The 19318-nt window shown below is 35.3% G+C and overlaps 1 protein-coding gene across 3 annotated transcripts in view; it reads left to right on the top strand.

Moving 5' to 3' along the window:
• The window catches only part of MMUT (methylmalonyl-CoA mutase), a 35744-nt gene that overhangs the window by 8036 nt on the left and 8390 nt on the right, over positions 1-19318 (top strand). For all 3 annotated transcript variants that reach the window (XM_033217404.1, XM_033217406.1, XM_033217405.1), the window contains 7 exons: positions 2333-2504; positions 4443-4691; positions 7191-7302; positions 8322-8437; positions 11708-11823; positions 15630-15761; positions 18138-18285. In XM_033217404.1, the coding sequence (XP_033073295.1) occupies positions 2333-2504; positions 4443-4691; positions 7191-7302; positions 8322-8437; positions 11708-11823; positions 15630-15761; positions 18138-18285 (1045 nt within the window). The remainder of the gene's footprint in view (positions 1-2332; positions 2505-4442; positions 4692-7190; positions 7303-8321; positions 8438-11707; positions 11824-15629; positions 15762-18137; positions 18286-19318) is intronic.

The following is a 19318-nucleotide window of genomic DNA, read 5'->3' as shown; positions in this document are numbered from 1 at the left end:
ACAGAATTAATCTATTATTTTATTTTTATTTTTTATTTTTTATTTTCCTGTTGCACTATGTAGTGTAATGGTTTTGGGATCCACTGTGCTGTTGAAACATTCGTTTCACAACAGTTTCTTAATAATGTTGTATGACAAATATGGGAAAACTTAAATGAAGTTTATGAAATATTTAAATTTGGAATCGAAAGTCATTCAGTGGTTCAGTCAGTATAGCAATCACTTGCTAAGCTTTGCTGTGCCAAACACTAGCCTATATGCTGACAATACAATATGTAGAAAACATAGCTTCTGCCTTCAGTGTTTATAGACTACTGAAATGCTCCTTTATACCAGGGATATGTGTACTTATTGTGACAGCAGTTCCCAAAGTGTGGTCTAAGAACAGTTGGGCATTGCTAAGACTCTTTCTGGGGTATTTGAGATAAAAATGGTTTTTATGCTTATATTAGAGCTTTATTTGCCTTTTTCACTTTCATTTTCTCAAGAATTTATAGTGGTGTTTTTCAGAAACTACACGATAAGTGATATTGCAACAGATTGCAGAAACAGATATGAGACTCCAGCTGTCTTCTCTTAAGCCATACATTGAAGAGATTTGCAAAAATGTAAAACAATGATGCTTTTATTATGTGTATATTTTAAGAAGCATACTTATTTTTCATAAGAAATGTTCCTAATGTTAACATGTGGGTTTATTTTGATTTGATTTGATGATTATTGAGATAGGATCTTGCTCTGTTGCACATGCTGGAGTGCAATGGCATGATCGCTGCTCATTGCAGCCTCAGCCTGCGAGGCTCAAGCGTTCCTCCCGCCTCAGGCTCCCAAGTAGCTGTGACTACAGGTGTGTGCCACCATACCTGGCTAATTTTTAAATTTTCTTGTAGAGATGGGGTTTCCCTGTGTTGCACAGCTGGTTTCAAACTCCTGGGCTCAAGCTATCCTCCTGCCTTGGCCTCCTAAAGTGCTGGGATTCTAGGCAGTAGCCACTATGCCCTTCCTTATCGTTACTTTCAAGTGAACTAGTAAATAAAATATTGATAGATATTATACAAATAAAGAAATAAATTCTTTGGAATCTTCAGTAAGTTTTTTTTTTTTTTTTTTTTTTTTTTTTTTTAAGACAGAGCCTTGCTCTGTGGCCCAGGCTGGAGTGCAGTGGTGTGATCTCCACTCACTGCAAGCTCCGCCTCCCAGGTTCATGCCATTCTCCTGCCTCAGCCTCCCGTGTAGCTGGGACTACAGGCACCCACCACTGTGCCCGGCTAATTTTTGTATTTTTGGTAGAGACGGGGTTTCACCGTGTTAGCCAGGGTGGTCTCAATCTCCTGACCTCATGATCCGCCCGTCTCGGCCTCCCAAAGTGCTGGGATTACAGGCATGAGCCACCGCGCCCGGCCGGAATCTTCAGTAAGTTTTAAGAGTAAAAAGGGAAGCTGAGATCAAAATATTTGAAAACTGCTGTGTTAAGAACTTCTTTCAAGGCTGGATGTGGTGGCTCATGCCTGCAATCCCAGTGCTTCGGGTGACCGAGGTGGGCAGATCACATGAAGCCAGGAATTCAAGACCAGTCTGGCCAACATGGCAAAACCTGGTCTCTATTAAAAATACAAAAGTTAGCTAGGCATGGTGGTGCTTATCTGTAATTCCAGCTACTTGGGAGGGTGAGGCACAAGAATCGCTTGAACCTGGGAAGTGGAGGTTGCAGTGACCTGACAGTGCTTCATTGCACTCCAGCCTGGGCAATGGAACAAGACTCTGTCTCAAAAAATCAGCTTCTTCCAAAAATCTATCAGGAGTGGATTTGCAAGCTTTGTGCCTTTAGAGACAGGCGAGTAACCTAAATGTTTAAATCAGCACAGAATGTGAGATAAAAGGGAGAGGTGAAGGAGAAGTATATGCCTAGATCAAATGCACAATCATTCTTTTACAAAACACTTTCTGACTATTTAAACAAAGCAAATTTGCTGTTTTATTTCATTCGTAGGTGACTCCTATCTTACATATTGAGTATTCCTAAAATATATATTTTTAAAGAAATTGAATCTTTCTTTAATGAAGGACACAAGAAGAGATTCTTTCATGAAGAAAACCAATTACAAAGTGAATAATTCTTACCTGAAACAAAATTTCTTCTATATGCATAAAACTGTGATTTTATGTTAGGTTTAAAGTTACATAAATATACATGTACTGATCTTAATTCAAATTAAGTTGTTTGAAATTAAAATATAGACCTTGATTTTCTAGTGTGTGATGCAATTAGTTTTATTTTCTGTTCTATATTGTTAAGTTTCATTAAATTCTGGACCTAGCATTACTATTTTAGGTTGTCTTTCTTCTGGGGAATTGGAATGAATTTCTATATGGAAATAGCAAAGATGAGAGCTGGTAGAAGACTCTGGGCTCACTTAATAGAGAAAATGTTTCAGCCTAAAAGCTCAAAATCTCTTCTTCTAAGAGCACATTGTCAGACATCCGGATGGTCACTTACTGAGCAGGTGTGTATATAATGTAAAATGTAGAATTTTAATAAAGTTTTTTATATATATTTTTTCTGAGCAATATGGCACAAGCAGGAAATAGATTTAAGAAGCTATCTGTTAATATTTGAAATGATAAATATTCTGAAGCATAATGTATACTTAGATTTGTAATTATACATAGTATAATAAATAAATAAATAAAAATTGTCTCCCTCTAGTGGTTAACAATATAAAATCACTTACATCTTAGCTTCCATGTAGTGCTGAAACACTTTTGTAAAAGTAAACAAGGCTGGGTGAGGTGGCTCACACCTGTAATTCTTTGGGAGGCCGAGGCGGATGGATCATCTGAGGTCAGGGGTTTGAAACCAGCCTGGCCAACATGACAAAACCCCACCTCTACTAAAAATACAAAGCTAGCTGGGCATGGTGGTACATGCCTATAATCCCAGCTACTTGGGAAGCTGAGGCAGGAGAATCACTTGAACCTGGGAGGTGGAGATTGCAGTGAGCTGAGCTCACACCACTGCACTCCAGCCTGGGCAACAAGAGCAAAACTACGTGTCAAAAAAAAAAAAAAGTAAATGGAATTTAATGATGAGGAAGAAGCAAAAGTCATAAGAATACTCCCATATATTTGTAAGAATTATAATTCTTAACATAAAACTGCCTATTTAAAATTAATTGTATATATATAATACATATTTTATGTGTTAAAGTTATATGTTTAAACAAGCATGCAAGCAAACAGACTGTTTGAAGACTATTTTTACTTGGGTAATTTTATTTGTTCTCTTAAAAATTGTATAGTTATGGCCTTGTTTTTATACATGTTCTGTTTACATATGAAATTATTTTGGTACATTTAAAAATAATTTATATGTGCAAAGTTACATTGCTTTTATACACTTAAATGTTGAATAATAACTATTGTGCTCCATATGAAATATAACTTCAGGTTCTTATAAATGGAAAAATAGACCGGGTACAGTGGCTCACGCCTGTAATCCCAGCACTTTGGCAGGCCAAGGCGGGCGGATCACGAGGTCAGGAGATCAAGACCATCCTGGCTAACACGGTGAAACCCCGTCTCTACTAAAAATACAAAAAAGTTAGCCGGGTATGGTGGCGGGCACCTATCATCCCAGCTACTTGGGAGGCTGAGGCAGGAGAATGGCATGAACCCGGGAGGTGGAACTTGCAGTGAGCCAAGATTGTGCCACTGTACTCCAGCCTGGGCGACAGAGCGAGACTCCATCTCAAAAATAAAATAAAATAAAATAAAATAAAATAAAATAAAATAAAATAAAGTAAATATAAATGAATAAATGGAGAAATAGAGATTTTTAGGGTTGGAAGGAACTTTAATAATCATTTTTATTTTAACCTGCTTATTTTTTCAGCTAAGGAAACTGAAGTTCAGAGAGATCCAATGACTTGCCCAAATCACAATTAGGCATACAATAAACTAGAACTCAAATTTCAGATATCTCAGTTCGTTGTTTATGTGTTTGGTTAACATTTATTCAGTGCCTGTTTTGTACACATCATTGTGGACTGTGAGGTAGACAAAATAATTAGGGGAGAGTGAATTATGAAATGAAGGACTATGTAATTTTAAGTAGAAAAAGAATGTGTTCTTGATATACTTACAGAAAAGTAGGCAATATAAAAGTAAGCACAACACACGTCTGATATTTCAGAGGATTATAAGAGGTAATGTTTTAGTGCTTAAGAGAAGATTAAGCACTAAACACTGACTCTGACTCTTCTAATTCTCTTCTAATTGTGGCTTCTAAACTAATTTGTCTAAATTTATTTGCTATTCTGAAGCTTAATATGGAAATTGACATAGAAAGTATGCAGCAGTTGCTGTTTAATCATGTTGCTGTTTATAGTTACAATATCTATCACCTGTTTCTTTGGGTTTTTGTTTTTTATCAAATATTTTAGGATCCTTACAATAATATTGTCCGTACTGCAATAGAAGCAATGGCAGCAGTATTTGGAGGGACTCAGTCTTTGCACACAAATTCTTTTGATGAAGCTTTGGGTTTGCCAACTGTGAAAAGTGCTCGAATTGCCAGGAACACACAAATTATCATTCAAGAAGAATCTGGAATTCCCAAAGTGGCTGATCCTTGGGGAGGTTCCTACATGATGGAATCTCTCACAAATGATGTTTATGATGCTGCTTTAAAGGTAAGTTTTTCCACTTTGCAACTTTGTTTTCAGAATTTACAGATTTATAAAGATTTATAGATTTTAAAACTTATAAATCAAGATTTATAGATTTTAAATTTACAAATCAAATCACTTACAAATTTATATAATAATTTAAACAATGTTTGCCAAAAAAGAAATTCAGATTTAATTTTATAGTTTTCAAAACTGAATCCATTTAAAAATACATTTGTATTAAAGTATTTTATTAAAAGAATTGACAGCTAGTATTAAAAAGCTTGTACAAAGAACAGCAGTTTTTGATCTTCCACTTTTTTTTCCTGCTTCCTTGAGTAAAATACATACTTCTTTGCTTATTTTTGTTGTTATCTGCATAGTTTAAAATCACATGTATACTGTTTCTTCTAATTATATCAACTGTAGACATTACACGTGAGACCTTAGACACTATCTGTTGCTTTCCTAGTAGAGTAGTTTAGATTTTGGCTGATTTATACCCCTACTTTGCCTCCTCTCTTACTACCAATATAATTATATCTCAATATAATCTTTTCTAAAATTTTCTAATGTTCTCATTTAATTTAAATTGTTTTTTCTCTATTTCTGCTCACTATTGCTGTTGTTTCACTCCTCTTTGCCATTGTAGTAGGAATATATTTTCATTTCTCCTCTGTTGAATTCTGAATCTTGAATCCCATGTCTATGTCTTGGTTATTTGGAAGTACATAGAAACCTGCTAAAAATGGTGCATGGGAGATAAATTATTTGAAACTTTGCCTGTTTGAGAATGTCTTTATTCTGTTTTTATACTTGATTGATAGTCTGACTAAGCGTGACATTATTTCCATTCAGGAAATTCATAAGCAAGTTTATAAGCATTGATCTGTTTTTTATTCTATATTTTTATTCTGGCTTTCAATATTTCTGATCAGAAATTTGATGCCATTCTCATTCAGGATCTCTCTTTTTGAAAGTATTGGGACGTTGTCTTTACTTTTTGTGTTGATGTATAACTTGGTGTATTTTTTTCTACGTGGTACTGAACCTTTATTGGTTCTTTCTTGTCTTACCTTTTTTTAAAAAATATTTTTATAGCTCTAGGAAATTTTCTTGTATTATTTCTTTGACAGTTTTTTTCTTGCCATTTTCATATGGTTTCTCTTTCTAGAACTCCTAGTCATAAGCTATGGACCTCCTTAAATAATATCCTAATGTGCTGATGATGTTCTTATCTTTTTTTTTTTTTCTTTTTGGAGACAGAGTCTCACTCTGTTACCAGGCTAGAGTGCAGTGACACGATCTCGTCTTACTGCAACTTCTGACTCCCTAGTTCAAGCGATTCTCCCGCCTCAACCTCCCGAGTAGCTGGGATTACAGGCACACGCCACCACACCCAGCTAATTTTTGTATTTTTAATAGAGAATGGGGAGTTCACCATGGTGGTCAGGCTGGTCTCAAACTCCTGACCTTGTGATCTGCCCACCTCGGCCTCCCAAAGAGTTGGGATTACAAGCGTGAGCCACTGCTCCGTGCCTGTTCTTATCTTTTCTATAGTATATCTGTTTGCCTTTTTGTTGTGTGTTCTTAAAGATTTGTCAACTTTATATTTCTACTTATTTTTATATTCATGTATTATATTTTTAATTTGTAGAGCTCATTTTTGTTTTCTAATTTCCCCCTTATAATTAATGTCATCTTCATTTGTTGCATTAGTGCAGAATCCCTTTTTATTCTGAATTCATGATATTTTCTGAAGTTTTCTTTTGCATCCTGTATTGTCTCTGCTTTCTCTCTGTGCTTTTTGTGATTAGCCTTTAGTTAGTGTACAGGCTTTTATTTTGGTAAGACATCTTGCCCTTACTTCTCTCTGCATTTGGTGTTTGATAGTTCGTTGCATCTTGAGTTCATTTTCTGTAGACAGTAAACTTTGGTTCTCCTGACAGAATGAGAGGGGGGTGGTTGCAGACTCTCAAATTGTTTTCTTCTTTTTAGCTTCTGATTTTATACTTACGTAGAATCCAATACAGATTCTTCTTTCTTGAATTCATCAGGGAAAAATGGGTTGACCTTGATCCTTTCTGCTAAGCCATGTATCATTCCTCTGTCTGCTTTCTGCCTTCATATTTCATTAAAGATGAGGTTATATTGTTTCTCTGCAGCTCAAATAAAAAGCAAATTGCATTTTAAAATATATTTTTCTTAGAGACTGTATGTAATTATGAAAACTTTAGGTACCTAAAAATAAGGATTAGAGAAGTGATGTGGCTTTAATTTTCTCCCAAGACTTAAGAGGTTTTGTGTTTTTTGGAATATACTTGTTAGTTGTCTTTTCAAGTAACTATAAACACACAAATTCTAATTAATGCCTTTTATGTTTATTTATGTTCTTATGAAACATTGACATTTAGTTTATAGTTTTATTAATATTAGTAATTATATAACACTCATAACAAATTTATATATTTTATACACATTTTTAATATTCTCTTTTAGTTTTGTTAACGTTTTTCTTTTTAGCTCATTAATGAAATTGAAGAAATGGGCGGAATGGCCAAAGCTGTAGCTGAGGGGATACCTAAACTTCGAATTGAAGAATGTGCTGCCCGAAGGCAAGCTAGAATAGATTCTGGTAAGATAAAGTGAGAAAGTTCATATATGAAATCCAGCATTTAAAAAGAAATTCATTTCTATTTGAAGATAACATGTATGGTTACTAAAACAAAAATAATGAAAAATGGAACTTGGGTAAATTTTTTCTCATATACTTGTATCTATCTGTGTTTGTATTTTCACATACATGGATGCACACAGGCAAGCATATGTACAAAGTGTGTGTGGATGTCTACCCATTGTATATATGTACTTGTTTGTGAGTAGATGTCATTAACATTTTGAAGATGACACTGTTGATGATCACAGTGTTCTCTGCATTGGAGTATTCATTCATTCAATGAATACTTTTTTAGTTTATTTTGTTTGAGACACTTGCTATGTCTGGGCATACAACTGTGAACAGGACAGACATGACCTCTATGCACACAAATCTTACATTCTAGTAAAAGAGAGGGAAATGATCAAGCAAATAAAGAATTATAGATCATGATAAGTGCTATGAAGGAAATATGAAGGAGTATAACCAGTGGTAGGGGTTGTAGGAAGTTTTATATAAGAATAATAATCTGGTAGTTTGAGGTAAAATATATTCTTTATCATGTAAGGAAGTATCTTTGTCATTTTGATTTACTACTTATAGAAGGGTTCTTTTTTTGTTTAAAAGTGACTGGCTGAATTCAAAAAAATATTAGAAAAGCTACTGGGTATTCATTCTCTACCTTATAAATCTTAGATGGCAACTTCTCTGATTGTTATTTTGAAGTGATAGAAGATTTATTAGAAACTGTGGGAAAGTGTGTATTAATAGTTTGGTAGAATAATGAAAGTCCTTCCTTACAGAGATTCTGACATATACCTCTACTTTCCTCTCACACCCCCTTCTCAGATTGGGATTTGCTGATCTATGTTGAAGTTTCATTAAGACTTAAGAATACTACTTAAAGATATTAAATTTGTAAGAAAAATACATCATACCCAGAGCATTACAATTAGGTAATTATTTGGGAATAAAATTTTTCTTTGGGAAATTACCAGGTTCTGAAGTCATCGTTGGAGTAAATAAGTACCAGTTGGAAAAAGAAGACACCGTAGAAGTTCTGGCAATTGATAATACTTCAGTGCGAAACAGGCAGATTGAAAAACTTCAGAAGGTATTAATAGCTTTTTTGTTTGTTTTTTGTTTTTTGTTTTTTTTTTAGTATTTTCTGTGTTCTGGGCACTGGCTAGGCTTTGAAATTGTGCTTAAATTAATCCTTACAACAGCATGAGGTGGGTATTAATTTCCATTATTTCAAATGTAAGGGAACTAAAGATAAGGCATTGAGAGACTTGCTCAGGATAAATAATTAGACAACCAGGACTCAGTCTTAGTCTGTTGACACCAAAAACTTGTTTTAAACCATGATATCTACCTCTGTGAAACTTCTAAGTTGTTATTAAAAACCACACTACAATAATACCTTCCATAATTTATAGATTAAAACCAAGGCTTAGATAATTATGTAACTTACTCAAAGTTAAAAACAGAATAAAGTTTAGAGTTAGTATTTGAATCCAGGGCTTCTTATTATGATTTCTTTCACCAGAATGATAGCGTCTGATACTACTGTTAAATAATTACTTGCTTTTTGATTTTTAAAATTCAACTATATTTGGTAGTGCTTTAGTAAGGTACAGTTTATAATAACCTTTATTTATTTTGATTGAAACTAGAGTACTGTGTTCCCTTCTTATTTTGTCACTGAGTTGATCCAAAGCATATGAAATACTAAAATAGGTAAATCAAATTCATTGACACTGTTGTAACCTATATATTTTTGTTGTGTGAAGCTACTTTGGCTTCTTAATCTTTGGCATTTGTAATTACTGCTGTTTCCAAGGTAGGAAGCTTAAAAATTTAATTACTTTTCTTTCTTCACTTTTCCTGAGATTGTTTAATGTATGACTTTTTTTTTAGTTCGATCTATAAAAATCTAATAGTATTTATTGTATTTGGAAAACCCCTTTCTTCTCTCTTATACTTTAGGTTCTTATTAACTTTATATCTTCATAGCCTGAGGGATTTCATTTATCATAAATAATGATAAACTTTATTTTGGGCAACAGAGAGAAATTCATTAATGACAATATAGGAATAATAGTTAACATTTATTGAGCACTTACTAGGTACCACATACTATACTAAATGCTTTTCGTGAATTGTTGTTTTTGTGTATTATTTTATTTAGCAGGTAATTACTATTTTTATTTCCATTTACAGATAAGGGAACTAATGATTGGAGAGTCTCATTTAGTTGCTCAAGTTTATAGTATAAGTGAGAAAGCTGGGATTTGAATGCAGGCTTTTTGATTCTAGTGCCAGTTTAGGATAAATGGATATTCTGATGTAACTTTCCTAGTTTTGAACCTTCTTAGGACCATGACCAAATCAAAGTTCTTCTTTTATGAAAATTGACTTTCATAGCTAGAATCAGATATTTTTATAGCAAAATATATTTCTGCTGCAATACTCTGAGCTCTCTTCAGTAATGAACTCAAGTTTATATTGTCTTATGCTTTCCTTTTACCCATGGGTTTTAACAGTATTTTACTTGTGGTGGTAATTTTTTAAAAAACTTGAACTACCTCAACAGTAATTTTGTATTAAGTTATTTTTTAAATCTTTAGTCCCAATTAATTTTAGCATGTGTTTTCACTCCCTGAATTTTAGTAATCTGTTGTTGAGATAATTAGAGCAAACTACCTAATCTATGGATGACTAGTTTTCTAGTAAACCAGAAAAGGTATGCTTCTCAGGTCTTTGCTCAAATGTCACCTTATCTAAGAAGCTTACGGTGATCCAATATCTATAATAGCACCCTTCTACCCTGTGCCAAATCACTTTGTTATTTTCTCGATTTACTTTATTTTTCTCTTAAATTGTATGTGTTTATTGTTTCTGTCTCCAATGAAAGATAAAGAAAAATGAGCATTATTTATTTATTTATTTATTTATTTTTTTGAGACAGAGTCTCACTCTGTTGCCCAGGCTGGAGTGCAGTGGCCTGATCTTGGCTCACCACAACCTTCGCCTCCCCAGTTCAAGCAATTCTCCTGCCTCAGCTTCCCAAGTAGCTGGGACTACAAGCATGAGCCACCATGCCTGGCTAATTTTTGTATTTTTAGTAGAGACAGGGTTTTACTATGTTGGCTAGGCTGGTCTCGAACTCCTGACCTTGTGATCCACCCACCACAGCCTCCCAGAGTGCTGGGATTACAGGCGTGAGTCACCACATCCGGCCAAAACTGGGCATTTTTATGGAGAATTTGGAGTTGAGTTTTTTCTTGCCCTAAATATAGTTGGACCTCCATATCTATGGGTTCCACATCTATGGATTTAACCAATAATGAATTGAAGATATTTGAGAAAAAAAGAATGGATGCATCTGTACTGAATGTGTACAGACTTTTTTTCTTGTTGTTATTTCCTAAACCATACAGTATAACAACTATTTATGTAGTACTTACATTGTATTAGGAATTATAAGTAATCTAGAGATGATTTAAAGTATACAAGAAAATGTACATAGGTTATATGCGAATACTACATCATTTTGTATAAGGACTTTGAACATCCCTGAATTTTGGTATCTGTGGATAGGGTGGGCAGTAGATCATGAAACCAGTCGCCCAAAGATATTGAGGGATGACGGTATAAATTTTCTGTACCATCTCTGCTTATATATACTATATAATATTCGTGGCAGCTTCAGCACTATCATATTTTAGACTCTTTTACAGGTGGTACAATTTGTAAAAAAAAAAATGGATTTATGCAACTTTGTTTTGACAAATTGTTGGCAGAGCAGAGTTAGGACCCAGGGAAAACATTTTTTATTATGCTTTTCATTGTATATCTTTCTCTTAGTCTCTCTCTCTTAAGATTATTTTTAAATAAAAGTACAGCAATATACATACATATTATCAATATATTGTTATTTATCTAAAGGAAACTTAACATATAACTATAACTAAAATATTCTCCAAGTTTATATTTTTTTTCTCTTGTCACTACTAATCTTTAGTGTTCCTTCAAAATACTTCATGTGAAAGACCTACTTGTTTTCAATGTCTTGCTACTTTAGAAAAGCCCAAGTAACATGTGCTACTTGGGAAGGTCAGCACTATTATTGCCCTGCATGTTTCTGATTTGCTGGGGTTGTACCAAATGTAATATTATTTTAGGAAATCCTGAGTGAATGAATGAATTGAATGAATAAACTTACTAGGTTATATATTATTCTGTTCATTTTTTTCCTCTTATATTTGGAGTTAGGATTATGGAAAAAAATGCCACGTGGTATGCATCAGGGTCTAATCTCTTGATCTCTGTTTTATTCTCTCTTCATGTAAATTGTCCCTTCCCTTGACTTTTTCCATAGATCAAATCCAGCAGGGATCAAGCTTTGGCTGAACGTTGTCTTGCTGCACTAACCGAATGTGCTGCTAGCGGAGATGGAAATATCCTGGCTCTCGCAGTGGATGCATCTCGTGCAAGGTAAAGATATATAAGTTTGGAGGTTTCCAAAGACTGAAAGTTGACCAGTTTAGCTTTTCAGAGTATACTTAAATAAAAGGTTGACGCTATAAACCATGCGAGCCCAAAAGAAAATAATGGCATCCATAATAAATTTAATTCTTATCATTTTAAAATCCTCTGTATTTAAAACATTCATATATTTTGAGTGAAATGTATTAATAATTGTATATTTTACTGTGGCTGAGGAATTTTGAAACTGTTGAAATGAATCCATTGCACTGATTCACAGGTTGAAATGTGTTGAACTCTCAAGTATATCACTAGGTTTATGCCTATTACCTTGGTATTTTACCAGTTAAAATGGCTCTGGGCGGGGAGGGGAACATTAATCTCAGAATTAATAGGAAAAACTTGCCATCCCATTGTTTTTGAATTAGTTTTAACCATGAAGCAACCAGAAGAGTAACCAGCTTCCCCACACTCCCATCCCAGTCCTTCCCTTGTTATTAGAGCCATATGTTCTTTTAGGAGTAGAATACTTGTTAATTGTTACTAGTCTTCTATCTCCTGTTGACATTTTGGTCTACTGCATTTGATTTCTACTATAATATAATTGATCTTACTAAGTTCACTAGTGACCCCCTCTTTGTCTGATATTGTGGATAATTTTTAGTCCATATCTTGAATTCTCTAAAGTATTTAACATTATTGACCACCTCTTCCTTCTTGAAACTTTTTGCCATTTGTAACCCTTAACATGCTCCTTCATCTGCTAACTTTTGTCATCCTGCATTTAAAAAAGGCTAAGTAAAAAACAGAATCTAATCTCATGTTATATCTGCTTCTGTGTTACCATAGACATGATATTTGGCAAAGTGAAGTTTTTTGTACTTACTACCCAATAGGATTGTTGTGAGAAGACATTAAAGCATTAAAAATAGTTCCTGAAACAGAATATGGCACTTAATGTGTTAATTATTATTTTTCTATTTGTTGTTATTTAAAAATTATCTCATTATATATATCAATATATAAATAAATTCATTATATTAACAACCAGAAGGGGTCTGAAATATTATCCTTCTTGTAAGCTAGCAAGTTATCCTGTTTAGTGGGGTGCTGGTTGATGATATGAGATCCCTGGATCAGAACCTAATGACAGTTTGTTACTACAGTATTAATAGTCATAACATCAGCAGGTTTGGGCTAGTTCCTTTGATGCCCAATTGATGTGACTGATGTAAAAAGGGCTGCTAGGTGATACCTCTTGTACAGTGTATTGGGTTACTTTCAAGGACAGGAACCCTGAGCTTAGGGATTCTGAATCTTTTTTAATGGGTAATAAGCATGGCCCCCATTGTTCTAGAGGGAGGCATTATTATATTGGACAGAAAGCATACCTACCCTTTGCTCTGGGGGTAGCCAATATTCCTGTCTTCTAAGGCAATTCACTATACAGACATCTTTGAAAATATAGTCCAGAATAAAGAGCCATCAGTGCTTTGCCCCACAGGATGTGAAGAAACGCAAGTGACCCACGGAAAATTTTCTCCCAATATGTGGCAACATCATTAAATAGATTACTTTTGCTTTTAAGTGTTTATTTCTTAATATAATGAACTTTTAAAAAAACATGTTGCTTTAACTGGTTAAGGTATAATATAAATAGTATGTGTTGTTTTTTTCTACTACTGATTTCATAAAAGAAATCAGATGACTTTTTTTTATTATTATACTCTAAGTTCTAGGGTACATGTGCACAATGTGCAGGTTTGTTACATATGTATACATGTGCCGTGTTGGTGTGCTGCACCCATTAACTCGTCATTACATGAGATGACTTTTATTAAAGTCCTTTGACGGTTGCCCATTCCTTTTAGATTAAAACCTAATCTTTCGATAGTCTGCAAGATATGCTAGATGTGACTCTTGTCCATTTCTCTGACCTCATCTTATACCACTTTCCTCAATATGCTGTGTTCCTAATGCCCTTCTTTCTATTTTTAGAACATAAAACATATTTTCCTACATCTCAGAGCCTTTACTTTTAGTGCTTCCTTTTTTTTTTTTTTTTTTTTGAGACGGAATCTCGTTCTGTCACCCAGGCTGGAGTGCTGTGGCCGGATCTCAGCTCACTGCAAGCTCCGCCTCCCGGGTTCACGCCATTCTCCTGCCTCAGCCTCCCGGGTAGCTGGGACTACAGGCGCCGCCACCTCGCCCGGCTAGTTTTTTGTAGTTTTTGGTAGAGACGGGGTTTCACCGTGTTAGCCAGGATGGTCTCGATCTCCTGACCTCGTGATCCGCCCGTCTCGGCCTCCCAAAGTGCTGGGATTACAGGCTTGAGCCACCGCGCCCGGCCTAGTGCTTCCTTTTTCAAACACTCTTACTCTTTTATGTTCCCTTGGGATCCCCTTATTTATAATTTATATCTTAGTTCAAAAGTCATATCTTCACATCTTCAATAACTTTAAAATAGTTCTTCCAGACACCCCGTTCCATCTTTGCCTGGTTTAGTGTCTTTATAGTACTTATTACCTTATGAAATTATCTTACTAATTTATTAATTTAGTTGTTTATCATGTGCATCCTCTGACTAGATGTTACAGATGTTAATGTCTATGAGAACAAGCACTGTTTCTTTGGTCTCATTTGTTACTGTATTGCTCTAGTAGATCTAGAGATATAGTAATATCTGGCACATAATAGGCACACAGCTAATGTTGGATGAGTTAGTGAACAAATGGATGGAATATGCTAAAAGATTTGCTTCTTATCAAAAAATATTTATGGGAGTGTTTCTCTTTATCTATTTGTGTTTAGTGGTGAATTATTCAGCAACCTTAAGGTACTTGTCTATATATAATTATTAGGTCACTCAGTCATTTCTTGATTGACAAATGTTGAAAAGAGAATTGGTTGCATAAAGGCATCCAGAATAAATTTTTCACAAGTATTTTCAGAAGAACACTTTCATAATACATTAAAAACATTCTTTTTTTTTTTTTTTTTTTTTTTTTTTCTTTTTTTATTTTTTATTATACTTTAAGTTCTAGGGTACATGTGCATAACGTTTATATCATGTATAACTCCCCAATGCATCCCTCCCTCCTCCCCCCTCCCCATGATAGGCCCCAGTGTGTGATGTTCCCCTTCCCGAGTCCAAGTGATCTCATTGTTCAGTTCCCACCTATGAGTGAGAACATGCGGTGTTTGGTTTTCTCTTCTTGTGATAGTTTGCTAAGAATGATGGTTCCAGCTGCATCCATGTCCCTACAAAGGACGCAACTCATCCTTTTTGATGGCTGCATAGTATTCCATGGTGTATATGTGCCACATTTCTTAATCCAGTCTGTCACAGATGGACATTTGGGTTGATTCCAAGTCTTTGCTATTGTGAATAGTGCCGCTCTGTCGCCCAGGCTGTAGTGCAGTGGCGGGATCTCAGCTCACTGCAAGCTCCGCCTCCCGGGTTCACGCCATTCTCCTGCCTCAGCCTCCCGAGTAGCTGGGACTACAGGCGCCCGCCACCTCACCCGGCTAGTTTTTTGTATTTTTTAGTAGAGACGGGGTTTCACCGTATTAGCCAGGATGGTCTCGGATCTCCTGACCTCGTGATCCACCCGTCTCGGCCTCCCAAAGTGCTGGGATTACAGACTTGAGTCACTGCGCCTGGCCAAAAACATTCTTATTTTACATTTTTACAGTCTATTTTTAATAAACAGTCTTAGGTAATAAAATATGTTTAATTATATTGAATATTATGGTAAATATATATCTTTATCACAAAATAATGAAGTTGATGGAACCACCATTTCTTGTTTCAGATGTACAGTGGGAGAAATCACAGATGCCCTGAAAAAGGTATTTGGTGAACATAAAGCGAATGATCGAATGGTGAGTGGAGCATATCGCCAGGAATTTGGAGAAAGTAAAGAGATAACATCTGCTATCAAGAGGTAACATGTAAGGTTTCTTAGGCCAGAATTTCATCTTTTCTGTTAACAGAATCCCCTTGAATCTACTGGGAGCTTAATTTCCTTACATACAACTGAGAAACTTTTTGAATTTTAAAATAATAAATAGCAAAATAAATATTAATTATATTATTTATATTATATAGACTATATAACATAATTAATAGAGTATACATTTATTCATTTCATATAATATATAATTAGAAATATACATGATATATATCTGTACTATCATAATATGTACATGATAATATTTATTTTATTTATTTATTTATTTATTTTTTATTATTATTATACTTTAAGTTCTAGGGTGCATGTGCACACCATGCGGGTTTGTTACATATGTATACATGTGCCATGTTAGTGTGCTGCACCCATTTATATTAGGTATATCTCCTAATGCTATTCTTCCTCCCTCCCCTCTTCCCCCTCCCCACAACAGGCCCCGGTGTTGTGATGTTCCCCTTTCTGTGTCCAAGTGATCTCATTGTTCAATTCCCACCTATGAGTGAGAACATGCAGTGTTTGGTTTTCTGTTCTTGCGATAGTTTGCTGAGAATGATGGTTTCCAGCTGCATCCATGTCCCTACAAAGGACATGAACTCATCCTTTTTTATGACTACATAGTATTCCATGGTGTATATGTGCCACATTTTCTTAATCCAGTCTGTCACTGATGGACATTTGTGTGGATTCCAAGTCTTTGCTATTGTGAATAGTGCTGCAATAAACATACGTGTGCATGTGTCTTTATAGCAGCATGATTTATAAACCTTTAGGTATATCCCCAGTAATGGGATGGCTGGGTCAAATGGTATTTCTAGTTCTAGATCCTTGAGGAATCGCCACACTGTTTTCCACAATGGTTGAACTAGTTTACAGCCCCACCAACAGTGTAAAAGTGTTCCTCTTTCTGCACATCCTCTCCAGCACCTGTTGTTTCCTGATTTTTTAATGATTGCCCTTCTAACTGGTTTGAGATGGTATCACATTGTGGTTTTGCTTTGCATTTCTCTGATGGCGAATGATGATGAGCATTTTTTCATGTGTCTGTTGGCTGCATGAATATCTTCTTTTGAGAAGTGTCTGTTCATATCCTTTGCCCACTTTTTGATGGCGTTGTTTTTATTTAATAATAAATATTAAATATTGAAACTAATAATATTAGTTTTCATATAATTAATACTATTTTGAACTTTCACTATGGTCCCCTTCAGGAGTTTCTCATGTCAAACAGATGTTTAACTAACAATGATACTGCTTCATATACTCCAGGTATTTATATTTCAGTCTGCTTACTCTGGTAGAGTTTCATATTTTTTGAATTTGTTTACATTATTTATTGCTTGAATAATTATAAAATCTTAATTTTCGTAATTGAAAGTAAGCATTTAGTTGGCATCTATGCATACATTACAATCAGTATTTATTGAACTGATAATGACTTATACTTCCACAGCATGACTTAGAAATATATATTAATGTGATCATATCTCTCAAATGTAAAAACTAGCTTTTTGATGATTGGTCTTTCCAACTTCTGTAACAAGCTTCCCATTAAAAACTGAATTTCAATACTTGTACACTAGGTAAATATCAAAACAACCAAGGTAAAAGTCATCAAAGTGGAACTTTTTTTCTTTTAACGAAGATAAGTGCTTTTTTGTGTTGGAAGTGAATTTGTTGGTGGAGCAAGCAAGCATTTTGATTATTTCGCATTATAAGAAACCATGTTGCTCTTAGCTTGGGAGAGTTCACACTTATGAAGGCTAGATGAGATATGGACAATTCAAAGCAGCTAGTCTGTCACATATATGTATAAATGACTATGAAGTCACTTTTTCGCTTATATTTAAATCTTTCTGCATGTTGTACTCTGTACACTGACTCATGAAGGTGGGAGGTTGTCATTTTTTGTCTTACTTCACTGTGATGTTCTCAGTGTTATGTGCTTATAGTCTGTGCCATCTTTCAGATTTTTCTCTAAGGGGGAGATAGCTTTAATGGAGTTTTCAATGTAAATAGATACATTAACAAAATATGGATGGGATCAGGGAGAGCATCAGGAAGAATAGCTAATGGATGCTGGCCTTAATACCTAGGTGATGGGGTGATATATGCAGCTGTTCACCATGGCACATGTTTAACTGTGTAACAAACCTGCACATGTACCCCGAATGTAAAATAAAAATTGGAAATCAAACAAATAGAACAACAACAACAAAACCCCAAAATACAAGTAAACAAATTAAGTGTTTTTCAATAACTTGAAAGATTTGCTGTGAATAAATTAGTTTTTTTATCTTACCTTTGGAAAATTAATATCTAACTACTGATATATTTTTAAATGTTTTTTAGGGTTCATAAATTCATGGAACGTGAAGGTCGCAGACCTCGTCTTCTTGTAGCAAAAATGGGACAAGATGGCCATGACAGAGGAGCAAAAGTTATAGCGACAGGATTTGCTGATCTTGGTTTTGATGTGGACATAGGCCCTCTTTTCCAGGTACTAAAAACTGTTGGGGGGAATTTCAAAAGTATGTACTAGTCACTTACATTCAGAAATAGTAGTAAAATGATGACAGACCAAGACATTGAGCAAATTAACACACCTTCTGGTAACTGGTATACAGCCACTGACTTGGCAAATGACTTTCTCTCCATTCCTGCCCATAAGGCCCACCAGAAGCAATTTGCCCTCAGCTGGCAAGGCCAGCAATATACCTTTACTGTCCTACTGCAGGGGTTTATTAACTCTCCGGCTTTGTCATAATCTTATTCGGAGAGATCTTGATCACTTTTCACCTCTGCAAGATACCACTCTGGTCCATTAATTGATGACGTTATGCTGATTAAATCCAGTGAGCAAGAAGTAGCAAACACATCGGACTTATTGGTGAGACATTTGCATGCCAGAGGATGGGAAATAAATCTGTCTAAAATTCAGTGACCTTCTACCTCAGTAAGATTTCTAGGGGTCCAGTGGTGTGGGGCCTGTTGAGATATTCCTTCAAAGGTGAAGGATAAATTGCTGAATTTGTCCCCTACTAAAACCAAGAAAGAGGAACAACACCTAGTGAGCATATTTGGATTGTTGGAGGCAACACATTCCTCATTTGGGTGTGTTACTCTGGCCTATTTATCAGGTAACCCGAAAGGCTGCCACTTTTGAGTGGGGTCCAGAATAGGAGAAGGCTCTGCAACAGGTCCAGGCTGCTGTGCAAGCTGCTTTGCCACTCGGGCCATATGACCCAGCAGATCCAAGGGTGCTTGAGATCAGTGGCAGATAGCAATGATGTTTGGAGCCTTTGGCAGGCCTCCATAGGTGAATCACAGCAGAGGCCTCTAGGATTTTGGAGCAAGGCCCTGCCATCTTCTGCAGATACCTACTCTCCTTTTGAGAGACAGTTCTTGGCCTGTTACTGGGCTTTGGTGGAAACTGAACATTTGACTATGGGTCAAGTCACCATGCAAGCTGAACTGCCTATCATGAACTGGGTGCTTTCTGACCCATCTAACCATAAAGTGGGTCATGCACA

The sequence above is a fragment of the Trachypithecus francoisi genome, unplaced genomic scaffold (assembly GCF_009764315.1).
Source record: "Trachypithecus francoisi isolate TF-2019V2 unplaced genomic scaffold, Tfra_2.0 Lachesis_group10, whole genome shotgun sequence".
Taxonomy (NCBI): Eukaryota; Metazoa; Chordata; class Mammalia; order Primates; family Cercopithecidae; genus Trachypithecus; species Trachypithecus francoisi.
Note: the sequence above shows the minus strand (reverse complement) of the source record. Positions and strands in the feature narration are given on the sequence as shown.